We start from the raw sequence: 16511 nt of genomic DNA, 5'->3' as shown, positions 1-16511 counted from the left end.
GAGAGAGAGAGAAAGAGAGAGAGAATCTTCCATCTGATAGATAATTCACCCCCCAAATGGCTTCAATGGCCAGGGCTGGGCCAGGCCAAAGCCAGGAGCCAGGAGCTTTGTCTGGGCTTCCCACATGGGTGCAGGGGCCCAAGCACTTAGCCCATCCTCTGCTGCTTTCCCAGGCACATTAGCAGGGAGCTGAATGAGAAGTGAAGCAGCGGGGCCTTTAATTATTGCCCATATGGGAGGCCGGTGCTGCAGGTGGCAGCTTAACCTGTTGTGCTACAATGCCAGCCCTTGCTTTTTTTTTTTTTTTTAAGATTTATTTATTTATTTGAAAGGCAGTGTTACAGAGAGACAGAGGCCCAGAGAGAGTGAGAGAGAGAGATCTTTTGTCCACTGGTTCACTCCCCAGACAGCCAGCCACAAAGGCCAGAACTGTGCTGATCTAAAGCCAGGAGCCAGGAGCTTCTGGGTTTCCCATGTCGGTGTAGGGGCCCAAGTACTCAGGCCATCTTCTACTGCTCTCCCAGGCCATAGGAGAGAGCTGGACTGGAAGTGGAGAGTGGAGCTGCTGAGTGACTGGAACCAGTACCCATATGGGATGCTGGCACTGCAGGCCAGGGCTTTAACCCTGCCACCCCTTGTGTTTTAACTTTTTTTACACTGTAGAAAGAAACTGTGGCATATGTTTTGTTTGAATGCTTAGTTATCATTTTTTGTCCTCCAGGACCTGATATCTGTAACTGATGTTTAGTAATTGTTGAATGAATGAGCGTGATACTCATTCTTTCTCCAAAGTGTGCCTTCCTTTGCAGTGGCCTGCAGTATGAGTTATACAACACCTGAGAGCAGATTGGCTGGGTGGAAAGGAAGTGGTAGGGGCTGCCACGAACTGTATCTGAGGCTAGAATTTCTGAGCTCTGCTGTGTAAGAGCAAGGGCTTTGCCCAGGAGACTAACGGATATATTTCATATAAATGGTAGAAATCCTTGTGGTATTTTAGGCCATTTCTGTTTTCTGATTCAGTGGGTACCATGATTTACAAAATAAATAAGTATAAAATATACACATATTTACCCCCTTACATGGATGCACAGGTAGATTTTTACCCTAGAAGAAAGTTAAACAGAGATCACTTTTGTTGCATCTATTGGCCATATCTTTGTTTATTGAGAGCTGATGGAACATTAGAGATGTTTGCAAAATACAGCTTTGTTCCAAAATGTAGAAGCAGTATGAGGACTTTGTTGGTGATAACATTAACAACTTTTTGAGTTCAAACAAAAGCAAAAGTTAGCTCCGGCTGATACTTAAAAATGCACGTGTGACATCCCTGTAGCTTGGGAGACGTATCAGGCTGTGCCTCTGAATACTTGCTGGACTTAAGAAGAAATAGGGAAAAAGCAGCTAGAAAAAATGACAGCCTGTTGTTAAGCTCCAATTGTGAGTACAGCAACTGGTGTCCTACAAGTCAAATGTATGTGGCTTCCAGGTATTTGACCAGTTTCTCTGGACCTTCATTCTGTCTGCGGGTTCAGGTATATCCATATTATATTGCTCTAATTCTTGATCATTTCACTCTTGTTTTGAAGCCTCAGCATCAAGCACTTCTGGTAGAAAGGGACAGCCTGCCAAGCATTTTCCAAGCCTCCTAACGTTCTTGACATTTAAACTCTTCCTTGAAACTGCAGCCTGGAGAGCCCCTCCCTTTTCCTTACCACCCTCCTTACCCCGCTGCTACTGGTGCACAATGTTAGTTTTACACTGTGCATGTTGCTATTTCATGTTGAGTGCATGTTGCTATTTCATGTTGACACTTCTGTCTTTTCATTTAGTATCTTTTATGACCATGCGGTAGTCTATTGCCCTTTTTGGCTCATTGTGTTAATAGGTATTTAGTAAATGGCTGTTGATGGGATGTAAAATTCAGGGATCATGAAGCTAAACAAAATAGTTGAATTCCTTTTGTGTGTTCTTCGGAAAGTGAATGGAGTTTTATGTGCTGATAGCTATATCATCACCAAAATAGACTAGCCTCAGAATTGGTAAGACCTGTTAATAAAATGCTGCAGATTCATTTGAAAAATAATTATTTAATGGCAGAACAGGGCATTTAGTAGAGAATCAAATAAACTTTGTTGTTAAAAGGTATTTGATTAGAAGAATTATGTAAATAGGTACTGTTTAGATTAATTTATGGTCCTTCTTTCTCGTCATTATTTGCTCCTCGAAAATAACTGCTTGCATACTTTCTCCAGCTCTCTTCATCTTTTCCTGGTTTATATTTATAACCACGTTTTCTGATTATATATCTCAGTCTTGTTCCTTTTATATGTTAGTATCTAACGTGATAAAGGAGGAACGTGTGCTGTTTACCTGAGCATTGCTTTCTGTTTATTGAGCTATAATATTAATGCTTTTGGGTCTTAGGATCAAACTGCAAAATTGTTATTACTTTGTGTAATTATTTCCCTTAATGAAAAGAATTTGTACAGTATTTATTAAATTCAAGCATTCTTGAGGAACTTATTCAAATGGCTGCCAACTCTACTGCCTTAGAAGCATTAACATACCATTGACATGTATTGAATTAAAAGTAGGTATTGCCTCAAATTATATTCTAGTAATATCTAGTTACAAACATTTAACATCTTGAGTAAAACCCAACATTTCACAAAAGCTTAGCAACAAAATTAGGCTTTCAATTGTCAATTAATACTTAATTTTAATCACTTAAATTAGGAAACCTTTTAAAATATAAAGTTTTCTTGCAATCACTTTATGTACTTGGTTATGTCATTCTTATTTAGCAAATGCTTTGCTTCCCCCATCTTTTCCTGTTTTTTCGTAGCTTATTTCATTCGTCTTTTATATGCTAGTCCCAAACTGCCTTGTGTTGAAGGAAGAAGCTGCATGATTTGCTAGAAGTTTTACATGTGATAGAATTTAACCTCAGTTTATGTCTCTCCCTGTGCAGTCCCTTCAGTCTGAATATGTTCCTTACTAAGACCTTGCCACTCCAGGAAAACTGTACCGCTCTTAGAAACAATTTCTTCATCTGGACAAGCAATGTAGAGGGAAAGCAGCTGCTTGCTGGAAGAATATCTCTGCCTTCTTACCTTAAATTAAAGAAAGCACTCAGATAACACCTTCAAGAGACTTGAAACCAGAAACCTGGTTACTGACTACTATAGATGCACTGGAACTATGTTTATGGAGACTTCAACACTTTTTAAGAGAGTTTTCAATGCTGACTTTGGTATTTTGAAAGGTTATTTTTAATGTATTTCAATAATACATTTGTTATTACATTTACATGTACAGTGTTACATTATGTATGTATTGTGAACTTTAAAAGACTATTTTGATAAATTTATGAATATATAAAAACTAGACTATATTTTGATTTAGATTTTCCTGCTGTTTGTTACCAAAAATTTGTATATTCAATTTGTTTAGTTTTATTGTGGTTTTGTCTACAATGAATAAATAATTCCTCCTTATTAAGAAAAAGTAAGGGAGAATGTATTTAGAAAGTGATTTTTTTATCCTCCCATGATATACACAGCTGATCAGTTCATTGTTTTGGGAAGTCGTTCTAATTTACTGAGTTCCTTCAAGTTTACCTCTACCAAGAGGATCATTGTTGATGTGGCTTACTGAGGACAAAAACCTTTTCTTTTTATTTTCCGTTGTTGAGTTCTGCATCCTTGGGGCCTTTCAAAAATTTAGCATCCAGTTGAAGATCAAAATTCACTGAATGTTTCCTGGAAGCATGATTTTCCTCTGTGATATGACCGAACATTCCAAATGCTTTTATTTCTTTCCTTCTCTCAAAAGAGTTCTTTTTTGAAATGCCTTAAACAATTTATTTGGCTTATATTTTCTCTTTTACATATGCAGAAGACAGGGATATATATTTTAAATTCCACATCCAAAGTCTTTCAGCACTCTGTCATTAAATAAATGTACAATACTGATTTGAATTACTGAAAAAGCACTTCAAATAGTTTTCCCTAATTAGAATATCCTGCTTTTGGTACAAGGTCGTTGCCTTGTTATCATACATAGTCTGATGCCAGTTTTAAGTTACTGATGAGAAAAAAACCTAGAAAGATGCTGCTAAGTAGTGCTCTGTGTTCTGGGAGATATTTTACGAAGAGAGTGCAACTGCCTGGTGTGCACACTGTTATATCAGGAACCTAGCATGAAAGTGAAAGGACCCCCTTATGGGTACTCACAAGCCTTTTCATGTAAGTACGATCTGAAACTCACATCTCCAGAAGCCTGCAGGCGTCGTTTCTGTGAGGAGCTGGGAGCCTTAGATCCTGGTTCTCTCGCAGGCTGCTGAAGAAGGGACTGCTGAGATGCTGAAAGAGCTACTTACATGGCTTCCTCTGAAGTGCTTTGCCCTCCACCGTTGATTACTTAGGATGTATTTATTAGGCGGAGGCACCTTGAGACTATTACACATGCTTCAGCAAGGCGTCTTGTTCTTGTTTCATATTTTTAAAAGGCATTTGATTGAATGTTAGACTCAGGTTTGTTAACATAACCTTCAATAAATGCAGTACCAAATAATTGCACTCATCTGATGAGAAAATGAACTGTATGTTTTAAGAATCCAAACTTAAAATAAGTGGAATTAAATTGTGTATCTTTTCTAAAGCTGAAAATAAAATATTTTATTATGTTACTGTAAAAGAAATTGGTTAATTGTATAGGAAAATTATAGTATTTTTTCAAAGGATCATTGTAAAGAAATTCAGATGATGTTTGAGAAGTAAGGGAAAGGGAACCATGTTGATGTTTTTAGTTCTGTGAACACTAATTTGTGTGCAGCTATGAAAATGATTGTAAAGTTGACTACTGTAAATTTTCCAGAATTATGTGTGTATATAAGTCATATGTATCTACATGTGTATGTCTTAACATTAGTTATACACATGTGCATACATATACACCAAGAAGTGGATGTATATAATATAGAAAGTATATAGCAAAGTAATTCTACTCCAATAATAAAAATTGTTTGACATGTATTTTGTTATGAATAGTTTACCTTTCAAAAGATATTTTGTTCTATTTTAAAGTGTAGAAGAATACACTGCTAATAAATAATAAACTTTATGAAATTTATTTGTTCCTTGGCTTTTATAATTTGGATGTTGAGTTATCAATACACTGATGTCTCCCCATAATTTTATTTTTGATTCAGTCTGGTTGGTTCCTTTTAAGTTTCTCAAGATTTTCTTTCTGGATTTTTAGTTCATTTATTGACTTTCTAGCATAAGGCTATTGCCTGAAATATGTGACAGTGACCACAAAGAAAACGTATTCTTTGAATTTCACAAAAGTCAGATAATGTTAGATCCTCACTCTCTTTCCTTCTAATTTTCCTTTTTTGTTAATAAAACAATGATCATAATCAATGTTTTGGATTCTGCTTGGTCTTTTATGATTATTAATTATTATTGTGCGACAGAATGGGCATCAGTTCCTTTTGGGGAAGAGTACCCATTTGTTTTTTCCTGAGAGAAACTACAGAACTAAATCAGATGGAACAAATCTCACATCTGTGGATCCGGATCCTGAAAGATCAGCTTGTCAGGAAGAAACTGCACTATTTGTTGGAGATATTTTATGTACTAAACTTAAACTGTCTGGGTTGTGATATTTCAAGTGTATGTCCGTGTGTGTGTTTATATTTTTCAGAATGCACAGAAAAAGTTGTGGGTGGGAAGGCAGTTTTTCAGTCTTTCTGGAGTTGAGAACCTGCAATTTGCTGTTCTCACAACACTGAATGAAACAGTTGGGGTACCAAGTTTATGATGCTAGAAAAGGTGATTTCTTATGAATCTGTTTTGAAGGGAAGAAAAATGTTTTTTTTGCAGATTGAGCTCTTATGAAAAGAAAAACAATCAATTGTCTAGTTCCAACAAATTTTTCACATATTGGTCATTGAATTTACAGTGTTACCCTTAGGGATAAAGTGGTTTACAAATTTCAAAACACACCTGCAAAAGCCTCTCTCTCTCTCTCTCTCTCTCTCTCTCTCCCTCCCTCTTTCTGTGATGCAGAGTGAGCAGGAATAGGAACTTATCAACTATAAGTTACTCAAATGTATTTTTAAAATGATTTCCACTTACGTGACTTCTTTGGTAACACGTTAAACCATTACTAACATGTTAAAATTTCCTATTAACCCAACTGGTGCATAGGCTGAGAAGTACCCTCTGGTGTTTAGTATCACATATGAGGTCTCTGCTCATTCTCAAAATATCATCATATAGCAGAGTTAATGATACCTGTAAAAGCCTTGCAGCCCTCTTTGTGACATTCAGAAAAGCAAGAATTTGGTTGCTGTATGTCTCCTCAGAAGATTTAAAAATAATTCCAATTATAGCAGCATATGATTTATAGCATACGATGTAATACTTATTTACACATAGCTTGCATAGGAATGGCAACCATGACATATAAAGGAAAGTAGAAAATAATTGTATTAAGTTATTTTGGGCTGAATTGAAATGTTAATATATTCCCACCCAGTTCCTCTTCTATGGATTGAATTATGGTAATCATAGTAAGAAGGAGAAAAATAGATTTTTCTAGAGAATTTTAAACTTTTTTGGGTAAGTGCCAGTAGAAACATTTTAGAAACTACTTTTAATCAAAATATGTTTATGTGGAATTAGTTTGAAATGGACAGACATGAAGGAGCTGACCTATCCCGCTCCCCGAGCTTTGTTTTAACCCACATACCTTCAAAATTGAGGTGTAACACATCACTACCTGCATTTCTCCGTTGGATTAATTCAAGTTGACTGAAAACAGGTTTCAGAAGTTGGACTGCAAGTGAAACATGGAACATGGTAGTAACTAAGAATGACCCCAGCTACAAATACATATACTAAAACTTCAAAGTTTAGGATAATGTATACTCTGTTTATGACTCTCTTGAAAAGAGCCTGTCGAAATTTCAAAGAACAGCAGGTAGTTACTGCATAGGGGTGCCTGTAGGGACTTGGACCCTGAAATTTGAGACAACTGATACTGTTATTTAAATCTGAAATAGGCTCTTAAATTTCACAGTGTCAGTCTCTGCTCATACAGGTGGGCAAATTTATATTGAATACACACCTTTAGTCAACTCCAGAATTCCTCACTGGGATGTATTTTACTCCAACTTTAATAAAGAGATCTCCAAGTGAGATTGTCAAGCTTGACATCCAGAATGATTACGTAAAGTACATGGAATAGAAAGTTCAAGTGACAAGTTGAAACCCAAGATAAGAATAGTATAATGATAGTCTATCTTCTCTATCATCCATCTACCTTTCTATCTATCATCTACATCACCTGTCTCAATCATATACATGATCTTTACTAATGTAAATTTACTAGTGTTAAGGTAAATATAACATTTTCCTTTTTGTACTGGAAGTTAAATAAATCTTGAAAGACAGACTGGTCCCAGATTAAAGGGGGTAATTCATACTTAACAAAAGCAAAAGAATAAAACCTTGGATGAGATGGAACCATTTCCCTAAAATCTGTATTTCTTGCAGGTAGAGGGATTTTTAATGCCACATAACACATACTAAGAGAGGTATATCCCAAGAGGCTTGTTCCAGGCAGTTTTGTCAATTCTAGAAAAACGTAAGCAGTTAATTCTTCCAGCAGCTGTGGCATCTCTGAGTGTGACCAGTAGGGTCAGAAAGGCCAGACTTTTCCTGACTTGAGGAAATGTCTAATATTAACTTCTCCTTTCCCCAATACGAGTACAGCACCCAATCCTTGTCTTCTGTTGTTTGGAGTCTAGCTAGCAGCCTACTTTTCTATTTAGGTCACAACATCAAAGACCAAGGAATGAATGGCCAGGTGCCACGTCAAATGTCACCACTGCGGCAACAGTACAGCTAAGATTTGTTAGCAGAGACCCTGGGGGCAGAATCCTTGGCTTTGAAAAGTCTCACGTCCCATCATCACAGAGCCCCAGGCTCGTCTGATACTGCACCAGTGGCTTCAGCCTGTGACGGCTGCCCTGTCTTGACAAGAAGTGGAACTGCGCTGTGTGCCCTTGACAGCCCATGAGGCTGGCGAACTGAGCCGTCAGAATAGTTGAATCTATTTTAAAGTCAAATCTGTTGAGAAAATTATCCTTAATTAAAGACTACTCTTTAAGTGACAGGTAGTTAGGATTGTTAGTTTTTAAGGTAAAGCAAAAGAGGAAAAGTTCACTCATCTGGTCTGGAGGAGAGAGAAAAGTCAACTACTTAGCATCTAATTATTTGCTTGTAGAACAACAGAGAAGCCCTGTGTGTTGGGAGACCCCATGGCCACTGTCATGTTCAGTGATTTGCTGGGAGGATCACTGAGCATATATGAGTGTGTGCTAAGATTCATGGCAGTGAACAAATACAAAGCAAAGTCAGCAAAGGGAAGAGGCACACGGGGTGAGGTCTAGAGGAAACCTGCACTAATCTTCCACGAGTCCGCTCCTGGTGAAGTCACATAGGACGTGCTGAATTCCCGCAGGCATTCAGCTGTGGCAACACACGTGAAGTCTGCCAGGGAGCCTCATTAAAGACTAAGCAAAGTTTCTACTTGAAAGTTGGTCATGTAAGCACCCTGTGCCTAGCATGAACCAACATCCCCGACTCCCAGAAGAAAAGCGAGTGTTAGTCATGAACCACCATGTCTGCACAATCCAGCCCAGTGAGCCACTCTGCCTAGAGGAAGCTTTACACCAGTGTAGGGAATGTTTACCAGTCAAGTTCTAAGACACAAGCCAAGGCCAGACTTACAAGTTTGCAAATATGTGGTCTTAGGCCTGCTGTTCAAACATACTCCTGGTCACTTTGCATCCTAGCCAACTAATTCTGCAGTTACTAAAGCCCATTTAAATGAATGTGCACTTTTACCCCGTGAACTTGACCCCCAAAGCTCCTCCTTTTTTCAGAAAACTTTTTTGTGGAGGGAAGAGTGGTGGTCTTGGAGACTGCAGTTCTCTTAAGGACTCCAATGCTGCCGGAGTTTGAGATTCTGTTTTAGGTTTTTGTTTTATTTTGATTTTTTAGGATTGATTTATTTATTTGAAAGGCAGAGTTATAGACATGGAGAAGAAGAGGCAGAGAGAAAGGTCTTCCATCCACTGGTTCATTCCTCAAATGGTCACAATGGCCAGGGCTGGGCCGATCCGAAGCCAGGAGTCAGGAGCTTCATCTGGGTCTCCCACATGGTTGTAGGGACACAAGCACTTGGGCCATCTTCCACTGCTTTCCCACGCACAATAATCGGGAGCTGGATTGGAAGTGGAACAGCTGGGACTAGAGCCGTTGCCCATATGGGACGCCAGCACTTCAGGCCAGGGTGTTAACCTGCTGCACCACAGCACCGCCCCTGTTTTAAATACAGCGGTACAGCTTCTCCTAAAATGTTCTACTTGCTATAAACTTGCTATCACTCAATGTCTCCAAAATCTCAATCCATTTCAGACCTAACGAGAAGGAAAAACTTACATCTTTTTTTTTTATAAAGACTTATTTTTTATTTGAAAGTCAGAGTTACACAGAGAGAAGGAGACACGGAGAGAGAGAGAGAAAGAGGTCTTCTGTTCACTTGTTCACTCCCCAATTGGCTGCCACAGCCGGAGCTGCACTGATTCAAAGCCAGAAGCCAGCAGCCAGGAGCTTCTTCTTGGTCTCCCACTTCCCAGTCTCCCATATGGGTGGCAGGGGCCCAAGGGCTTTGGCCATCTTCTAGTGCTTTCCCAGGCCATAGCAGAGAGCTGGATCGGAAGTGGAGCAGCCGGGTCTTGAACCGGTGCCCACAGGGGTTGCCGGCACTGCAGATGGTGGTTTTACCCACTACACCACAGCCCCAGCCCCCACATCTTTCCTTTAAGAAAAGAATTGGGCCTGTGCCGTGGCTCAGTAGGCTAATCCTCTGCCTGCGTCATCAGCACACCGGGTTCTAGTCCTGGTCGGGGTGCCGGATTCTGTTCCGGTTGCTCCTCTTCCTGTCCAGCTCTCTGCTGTGGCCCAGGAGTGCAGTGGAGGATGGCCCAGGTCCTTGGGCCCTGCACCCGCATGGGAGACCAGGAGGAAACACCTGGCTCCTGGCTTCGGATCAGAGCGGTGCGCCGGCCACAGCACACTGCCACAGCGGCCATTGGGGGGTGAACCAAAAGGAAGGGGGTGAACGGAAAACGAGGACCTTTCTCTTTGTCTCTCTCTCTCACTGTCCACTCTGCCTGTCAAAAAAAAAAAAAAAAAAAAAAAAAAAAAAAAAAGAAAGAAAGAAAAGAAAAGAATTGGTCTAAAAATTTTCCTCTCAATATCTGTGACCCAATCTGTGCCTTAATAAGTAAAAGAAATAGAAATGGCTGTTGAGACAGCTTAAAAATATTGAAATTAAAATATTAAAAAAGCAATGAAAAAATTAAAATGTTTGCAAAACCAAAACATCACTCAAGTTTAAAATATATGTACTTAAAGTGATACAAGCTATAGATTAAAATGATAAAATACACAAATTGTCTCTGTCTATGACTTCAGATTTATAGTGCTTAGTACATTGCCTGATTACCCAAGGCTTCACAGCTTCCACAGGTCTACAGATGCTGGGCTGGCAATCTAAGTGGAACAATTTTGAGCTGACAAAATGTCTTTTTAAAAAGATTTACTTATTTGAAAGTCAGAGGTACACAGAGAGAGGAGAGGCAGAGAGAGAGAGAGAGAGAGAGAGAGAGTCTCTGTCCGCTGATTCACTCCCCAAATGGCAGCAACGACCGGAGCTGTGCCGATCTGAAGCCAGGAGCCAGGAGCTTCTTCCTGGTCTCCCACGCAGGTGCAGGGGCCCAAGGACTTGGGTCATCCTCTACTGCTTTCCCAGGCACAGCAGAGAGCTGGATTGGAAGTGGAGCTGCCGAGACTTGAACCAGTACCCATATGGGGTGCCGGCACTGCAGACGGTGGCTTTAGCTGCTACGCCCCAGACAAATGGCTTACCCTTAAACTATTCCATGTGGGGATTGTGACTCATAAGACCTTCGCATGGTGGTTCATCCTTGGGACCAGGCTGAACGAGAGGCCTGTGGGCATCTATCATTTTGTCTGCACAAGCATCCAAGTGTTTTAAATCTTTAATTACTTTAAAAATGTATCTCTAAAAAAAAAATCAAGTCTTTGAACCCCTTCCATTTTAAGTCACCTGCTCACATACTTTCACGTGCCATCTAAAGTCAGACACTTGGCAGCCATCTCCCCTCCACTTTCTTCAAGGAAGCCTTTCTCATGGAGCTTCGGGAAGCTTGGGAAGGCAGACACTTTTCCCCTCTCACTAAGCTCTGACATCCTTAATTCAGGTTGTATTTGTATTGCTGTAATGCAGGTAACTGCCACAAGATAAGCATAGCTTGGATTTTTTTTTCACATTTTCTTTGAGTTCTTAAAAATTAAGTGCTACCTAGATCCATTTTCTTGAGCAGACCTCTAACCATCGGAGCTAAGAGTTTGGGTGAAATCTGGTGTGGTGAAGCTTTCTTCAGGGAGCAGGGCTTTATCAGAAAGGATTTGGGGAGGATCAATTTGCCAAGGCCTCTTGCTGGTCCAAAAGGAGCTGAGACAGTGGGAAAACTCAGCAATAAGAACTCATATTTACCCACAGAGACGGGACAGTTGACTGTGCACTGATGTTCCTTCACTCTCTCAACAAAGTTGATTGAAAGGTGACTGTGGAACAACATATGACGTTCAAATTGGCGTGCTCATGCTCACAGGCGTCTCAGGAGACAGACCCCTAATTCAGGGAGAAATAGGGTGCTGTTGTTCAATGGGTGTAGAGTGACAGTCATGTAAGAGGAATACTGCATGGATATCTACTGTTCAGCAAAGCACCTGAAGTAACAATACAGTGCTAAGAGGATTCCGGCAAGATGGCGGAATAGGAAGGGAGCACACTGATAGTCTGGGGAGAGATAGTTTAATAAAAGTGGAGATACTGCAGGTTCAAGGAAGAGTAGGGGAGGAAACAGCAGAAGAAACTCTTCCGGAACGCGTGACTCACAGCGGACCTGCGTGGAGAGCGTGGGAGCCCACAGTTCGGGACATCAGCGGCAGACTCAACACACCAGCGCTGGAACGCGAGGTGAGCCGAACCTCAATAGCCCGAGACACCGGCAGGCAAGCGGAGAGAGGAGACTAGAGGGAACGACCCCCGGGGGGGGAAGTTCACAAGGCTAACTGGAAGAGAGAGAGAGAGAGAAAAAAGGGTGACTAGTACGGACACGGGTTTCTCTCTCTCCGCTCACCTCTCAAGGGCGAGCAAGACAAAGAGCAGGCGCCATCTTGGACATACGTCATAAGCAGAGCGACCTCAGGTCTGCACCGGCCCTGAGCCTAGCAGAAAAACCTGACTCTGGGCGGGGCGAATTAACAGGAGATTAGGACCTAGTAAATTTGTGGTGCTACTGAACTGAGACTGTGAAAAAAGAGACGGTGGGGGAGAGAACTCACGGAATTCACGTGAGCACTCTCCAGAGACGCTACAATTCCGTAACTTTGGCAACCCAGTGGGAGGCTGAAGGAGAATTTGAGCCCACTCTGAGGGCCGAACAGATTCCCTGTGGGGATCTTGGGAAAGAGCTTCTGATCTCTGGCTCCTGTGGGTATATCATTTGCCTGCTAACTACCTCCAACTTCGTTCAGCTGTGCGGAATTACTTCCCTTTTGAATCAAAAAAAAAAAAAGAGAGAGAGAGAGAGATTTACCACGCCTAACCTGGGAGTGTCACCTTAGGCACACCAAACAGAGCTCTCAGGCCACACCCATCTCAAGCCCTAAGGCTCCATCAAAAACAGATAGTCCACTTAATCTAGAGTCATAGTATAACAAGAAAAAGCACCACAGTGAAGAAACCAAATATCTCCAATATGCCAAATAACAAACGCAAAAACCGAGGTAATAAAAACAAGGAAGTCACCATGACGCCCTCAAATGAAAAAGACACCCCAATTCAAGATTATGAAGATGATGACATAGAAGAAATGCAAGAAGCAGATCTCAAAAAATTGATAAGAACATTAAGAAGTTCTCAAAAACAAATTCTTGAACTACAGAAATCCTTAATGGACAAGATAGAAAATCTCTCTCGTGAAAATGAAATATTAAGGAGGAATCAAAATGAAACGAAACAACTAGTACAACAGGAAACTGTGATAGTGACTGAAGTGAAGAATTCAATAGATCAAATGAAAAACACAATAAAGAGCCTTACAAACAGAATGGGTGAAGCAGAAGAGAGAATATCGGACTTAGAAGACAGAGAACAGGAAAGGATACAGTCAGACCAAAGAAAAGAAGAGGAAATTAGAAATCTGAAACATATTGTCGGGAATCTTCAGGATACTATTAAAAAACCCAACATTCGGGTTCTAGGAGTTCCTGAAGGCATGGAGAGGGAGAAAGGATTAGAAGGCCTTTTTAGTGAGATATTAGCAGAAAATTTCCCAGGTTTGGAGAAGGACAGAGAAATCCTAGTACAGGAAGCCCACAGAACCCCTAATAAACACGACCAAAAGAGATCCTCACCACGACACGTTGTAATTAAACTCTCCACAGTGAAACATAAAGAAAAGATCCTAAAATGTGCAAGAGAGAAACGTCAGATTACTCTCAGAGGATCTCCAATCAGACTCACAGCTGACTTCTCATCAGAAACTCTACAAGCTAGGAGGGAATGGCGAGATATAGCCCAGGTACTAAGAGAGAACAACTGCCAGCCCAGAATATTATATCCTGCAAAGCTATCATTTGTGAATGAAGGTGAAATAAAGACTTTTCATTGCAAACAGAAATTGAAAGAATTTGTTGCCACTCGTCCAGCCCTGCAAAAGATGCTTAAAGATGTGTTACACACAGAAACACAGAAACACGGTCATCAATATGAAAGAAGGTAAAGGAAGGAAACCAAGGAAGGAAACCTCACAGCAAAAGATCACAGGGAATTCAAAGCATATATTAGAACTTATCTTTGGCAAATGGCAGGGCAAAGTTACCACTTATCATTAGTCACTTTGAACGTGAATGGCCTGAACTGTCCAGTTAAAAGACACCGATTGGCTGATTGGGTTAAGGAACAAAACCCATCTATTTGCTGCTTACAAGAAACACATCTTTCCAACAAAGATCCATACAGACTGAAAGTGAAAGGCTGGAAAAAGATATACCATGCCAACAGAAATGAAAAAAGAGCGGGCGTAGCCATCTTAATATCGGACAACATAAACTTTACCACAAAAACTGTTAAGAGAGACAAAGAGGGACACTATATCATGATTAAGGGATCAATTCAACAGGAAGATATAACAATTATCAATGTATATGCACCTAACTACAGGGCACCAGTTTATCTAAAGGATTTATTAACGGACTTAAAGGGAGACTTAGACCCCAATACAGTAGTACTGGGGGACTTCAATACTCCACTCTCAGAAATAGACAGATCATCCGGTCAGAAGATCAACAAGGATACAGTAGATTTAAACGACACTATAGCCCAAATGGATCTAACAGATATATACAGAACTTTCAATCCTACAGCTAAAGATTTTACATTCTTCTCAGCAGTACATGGAAGCTTCTCTAGGATTGACCACATACTAGGCCATAAAGCGAGTCTCAGCAAATTCAAAAGAATTAGAATCATACCATGCAGCTTCTCAGACCATAAAGGAATGAAGTTGGAAATTACCAACTCAGGAATCCCTAGAGCATACGCAAACACATGGAGATTGAACAACATGCTCCTGAATCAACAATGGGTCATAGAAGAAATCAAAAGAGAAATCAAAAACTTTCTGGAAGTAAATGAGGATAACAGCACAACATACCAAAACTTATGGGACACAGCAAAAGCAGTGTTAAGAGGAAAGTTTATATCAATAGGTGCCTACATCAAGAAATTGGAAAGACACCAAATAGATGAGCTTTCAATTCACCTCAAGGATCTAGAAAACCTACAGCAAATCAGACCCAAATCTAGTAGGAGAAGAGAAATAATTAAAATCAGAGAAGAAATCAACAGGATTGAATCAAGAAAAACATTACAAAAAATCAGCCAAACGAAGAGCTGGTTTTTTGAAAAAATAAACAAAATTGACACCCCATTGGCCCAACTAACTAAAAAAAGAAGAGAAAAGACCCAAATTAATAAAATCAGAGATGAAAAAGGAAATGTAACAACAGACACCACAGAAATAAAAAGAATCATCAGAAATTACTACAAGGACTTGTATGCCAGCAAACAGGGAAACCTATCAGAAATGGATAGATTCCTGGACACATGCAACCTACCTAAATTGAACCAGGAAGACATCGAAAACCTAAACAGACCCATAACTGAGACAGAAATTGAAACAGTAATAAAGGCCCTCCCAACAAAGAAAAGCCCAGGACCAGATGGATTCACTGCTGAATTCTACCAGACGTTTAAAGAAGAACTAACTCCAATTCTTCTCAAACTATTCAGAACAATCGAAGAAGAGGGAGTCCTCCCAAATTCTTTCTATGAAGCCAGCATCACCTTAATTCCTAAGCCGGAAAAAGATGCAGCACTGAAAGAGAATTACAGACCAATATCCCTGATGAACATAGATGCAAAAATCCTCAATAAAATTCTCGCCAATAGAATGCAACAACACATCAGAAAGATCATCCACCCAGACCAAGTGGGATTCATCCCTGGTATGCAGGGATGGTTTAATGTGCGCAAGACAATCAATGTGATACACCACATTAATAGACTGCAGAAGAAAAACCATATGATTATCTCAATAGATGCCGAGAAAGCATTTGATAAAATACAACACCCGTTCATGATGAAAACTCTAAGCAAACTGGGTTTGGAAGGAACATTCCTCAATACAATCAAAGCAATCTATGAAAAACCCACAGCCAACATCCTATTGAATGGGGAAAAGTTGGAAGCATTTCCACTGAGATCTGGAACCAGACAGGGATGCCCACTCTCACCACTGCTATTCAATATAGTTCTGGAGGTTCTAGCCAGAGCTATTAGGCAAGAAAAAGAAATTAAAGGGATACAAATTGGGAAGGAAGAGCTCAAACTATCCCTCTTTGCAGATGACATGATTCTTTATTTAGAGAACCCAAAGAACTCTACTAAGAGACTATTGGAACTCATAGAAGAGTTTGGCAAAGTAGCAGGGTATAAAATCAATGCACAAAAATCAACAGCCTTTGTATACACAGACAATGCCATGGCTGAGGAAGAACTTCTAAGATCAATCCCATTCACAATAGCTACAAAAACAATCAAATACCTTGGAATAAACTTAACTAAAGACGTTAAAGATCTCTACGATGAAAATTACAAAACCTTAAAGAAAGAAATAGAAGAGGATACCAAGAAATGGAAAAATCTTCCATGCTCATGGATTGGAAGAATCAATATCATCAAAATGTCCATTCTCCCAAAAGCAATTTACAGAT

The 16511-nt window shown here is 40.1% G+C and overlaps 1 protein-coding gene across 3 annotated transcripts in view; it reads left to right on the top strand.

The window, feature by feature from the left end:
* Positions 1–5426, top strand: part of CDC14A (cell division cycle 14A) — a 189698-nt gene extending 184272 nt beyond the window's left edge. For all 3 annotated transcript variants that reach the window (XM_070077983.1, XM_070077980.1, XM_070077981.1), the window contains one exon: positions 2972–5426. In XM_070077983.1, coding sequence (XP_069934084.1) covers positions 2972–3140 — 169 coding nt within the window. In that variant the 3' untranslated portion in view covers positions 3141–5426. The remainder of the gene's footprint in view (positions 1–2971) is intronic.
* Positions 5427–16511: the final 11085 nt, after the last annotated feature.

This window comes from Oryctolagus cuniculus, chromosome 7, assembly GCF_964237555.1.
Source record: "Oryctolagus cuniculus chromosome 7, mOryCun1.1, whole genome shotgun sequence".
NCBI lineage: Eukaryota > Metazoa > Chordata > Mammalia > Lagomorpha > Leporidae > Oryctolagus > Oryctolagus cuniculus.
The sequence above is the reverse complement of the archived record's forward strand: the minus strand, read 5'-3'. Positions and strand labels throughout refer to the sequence as shown.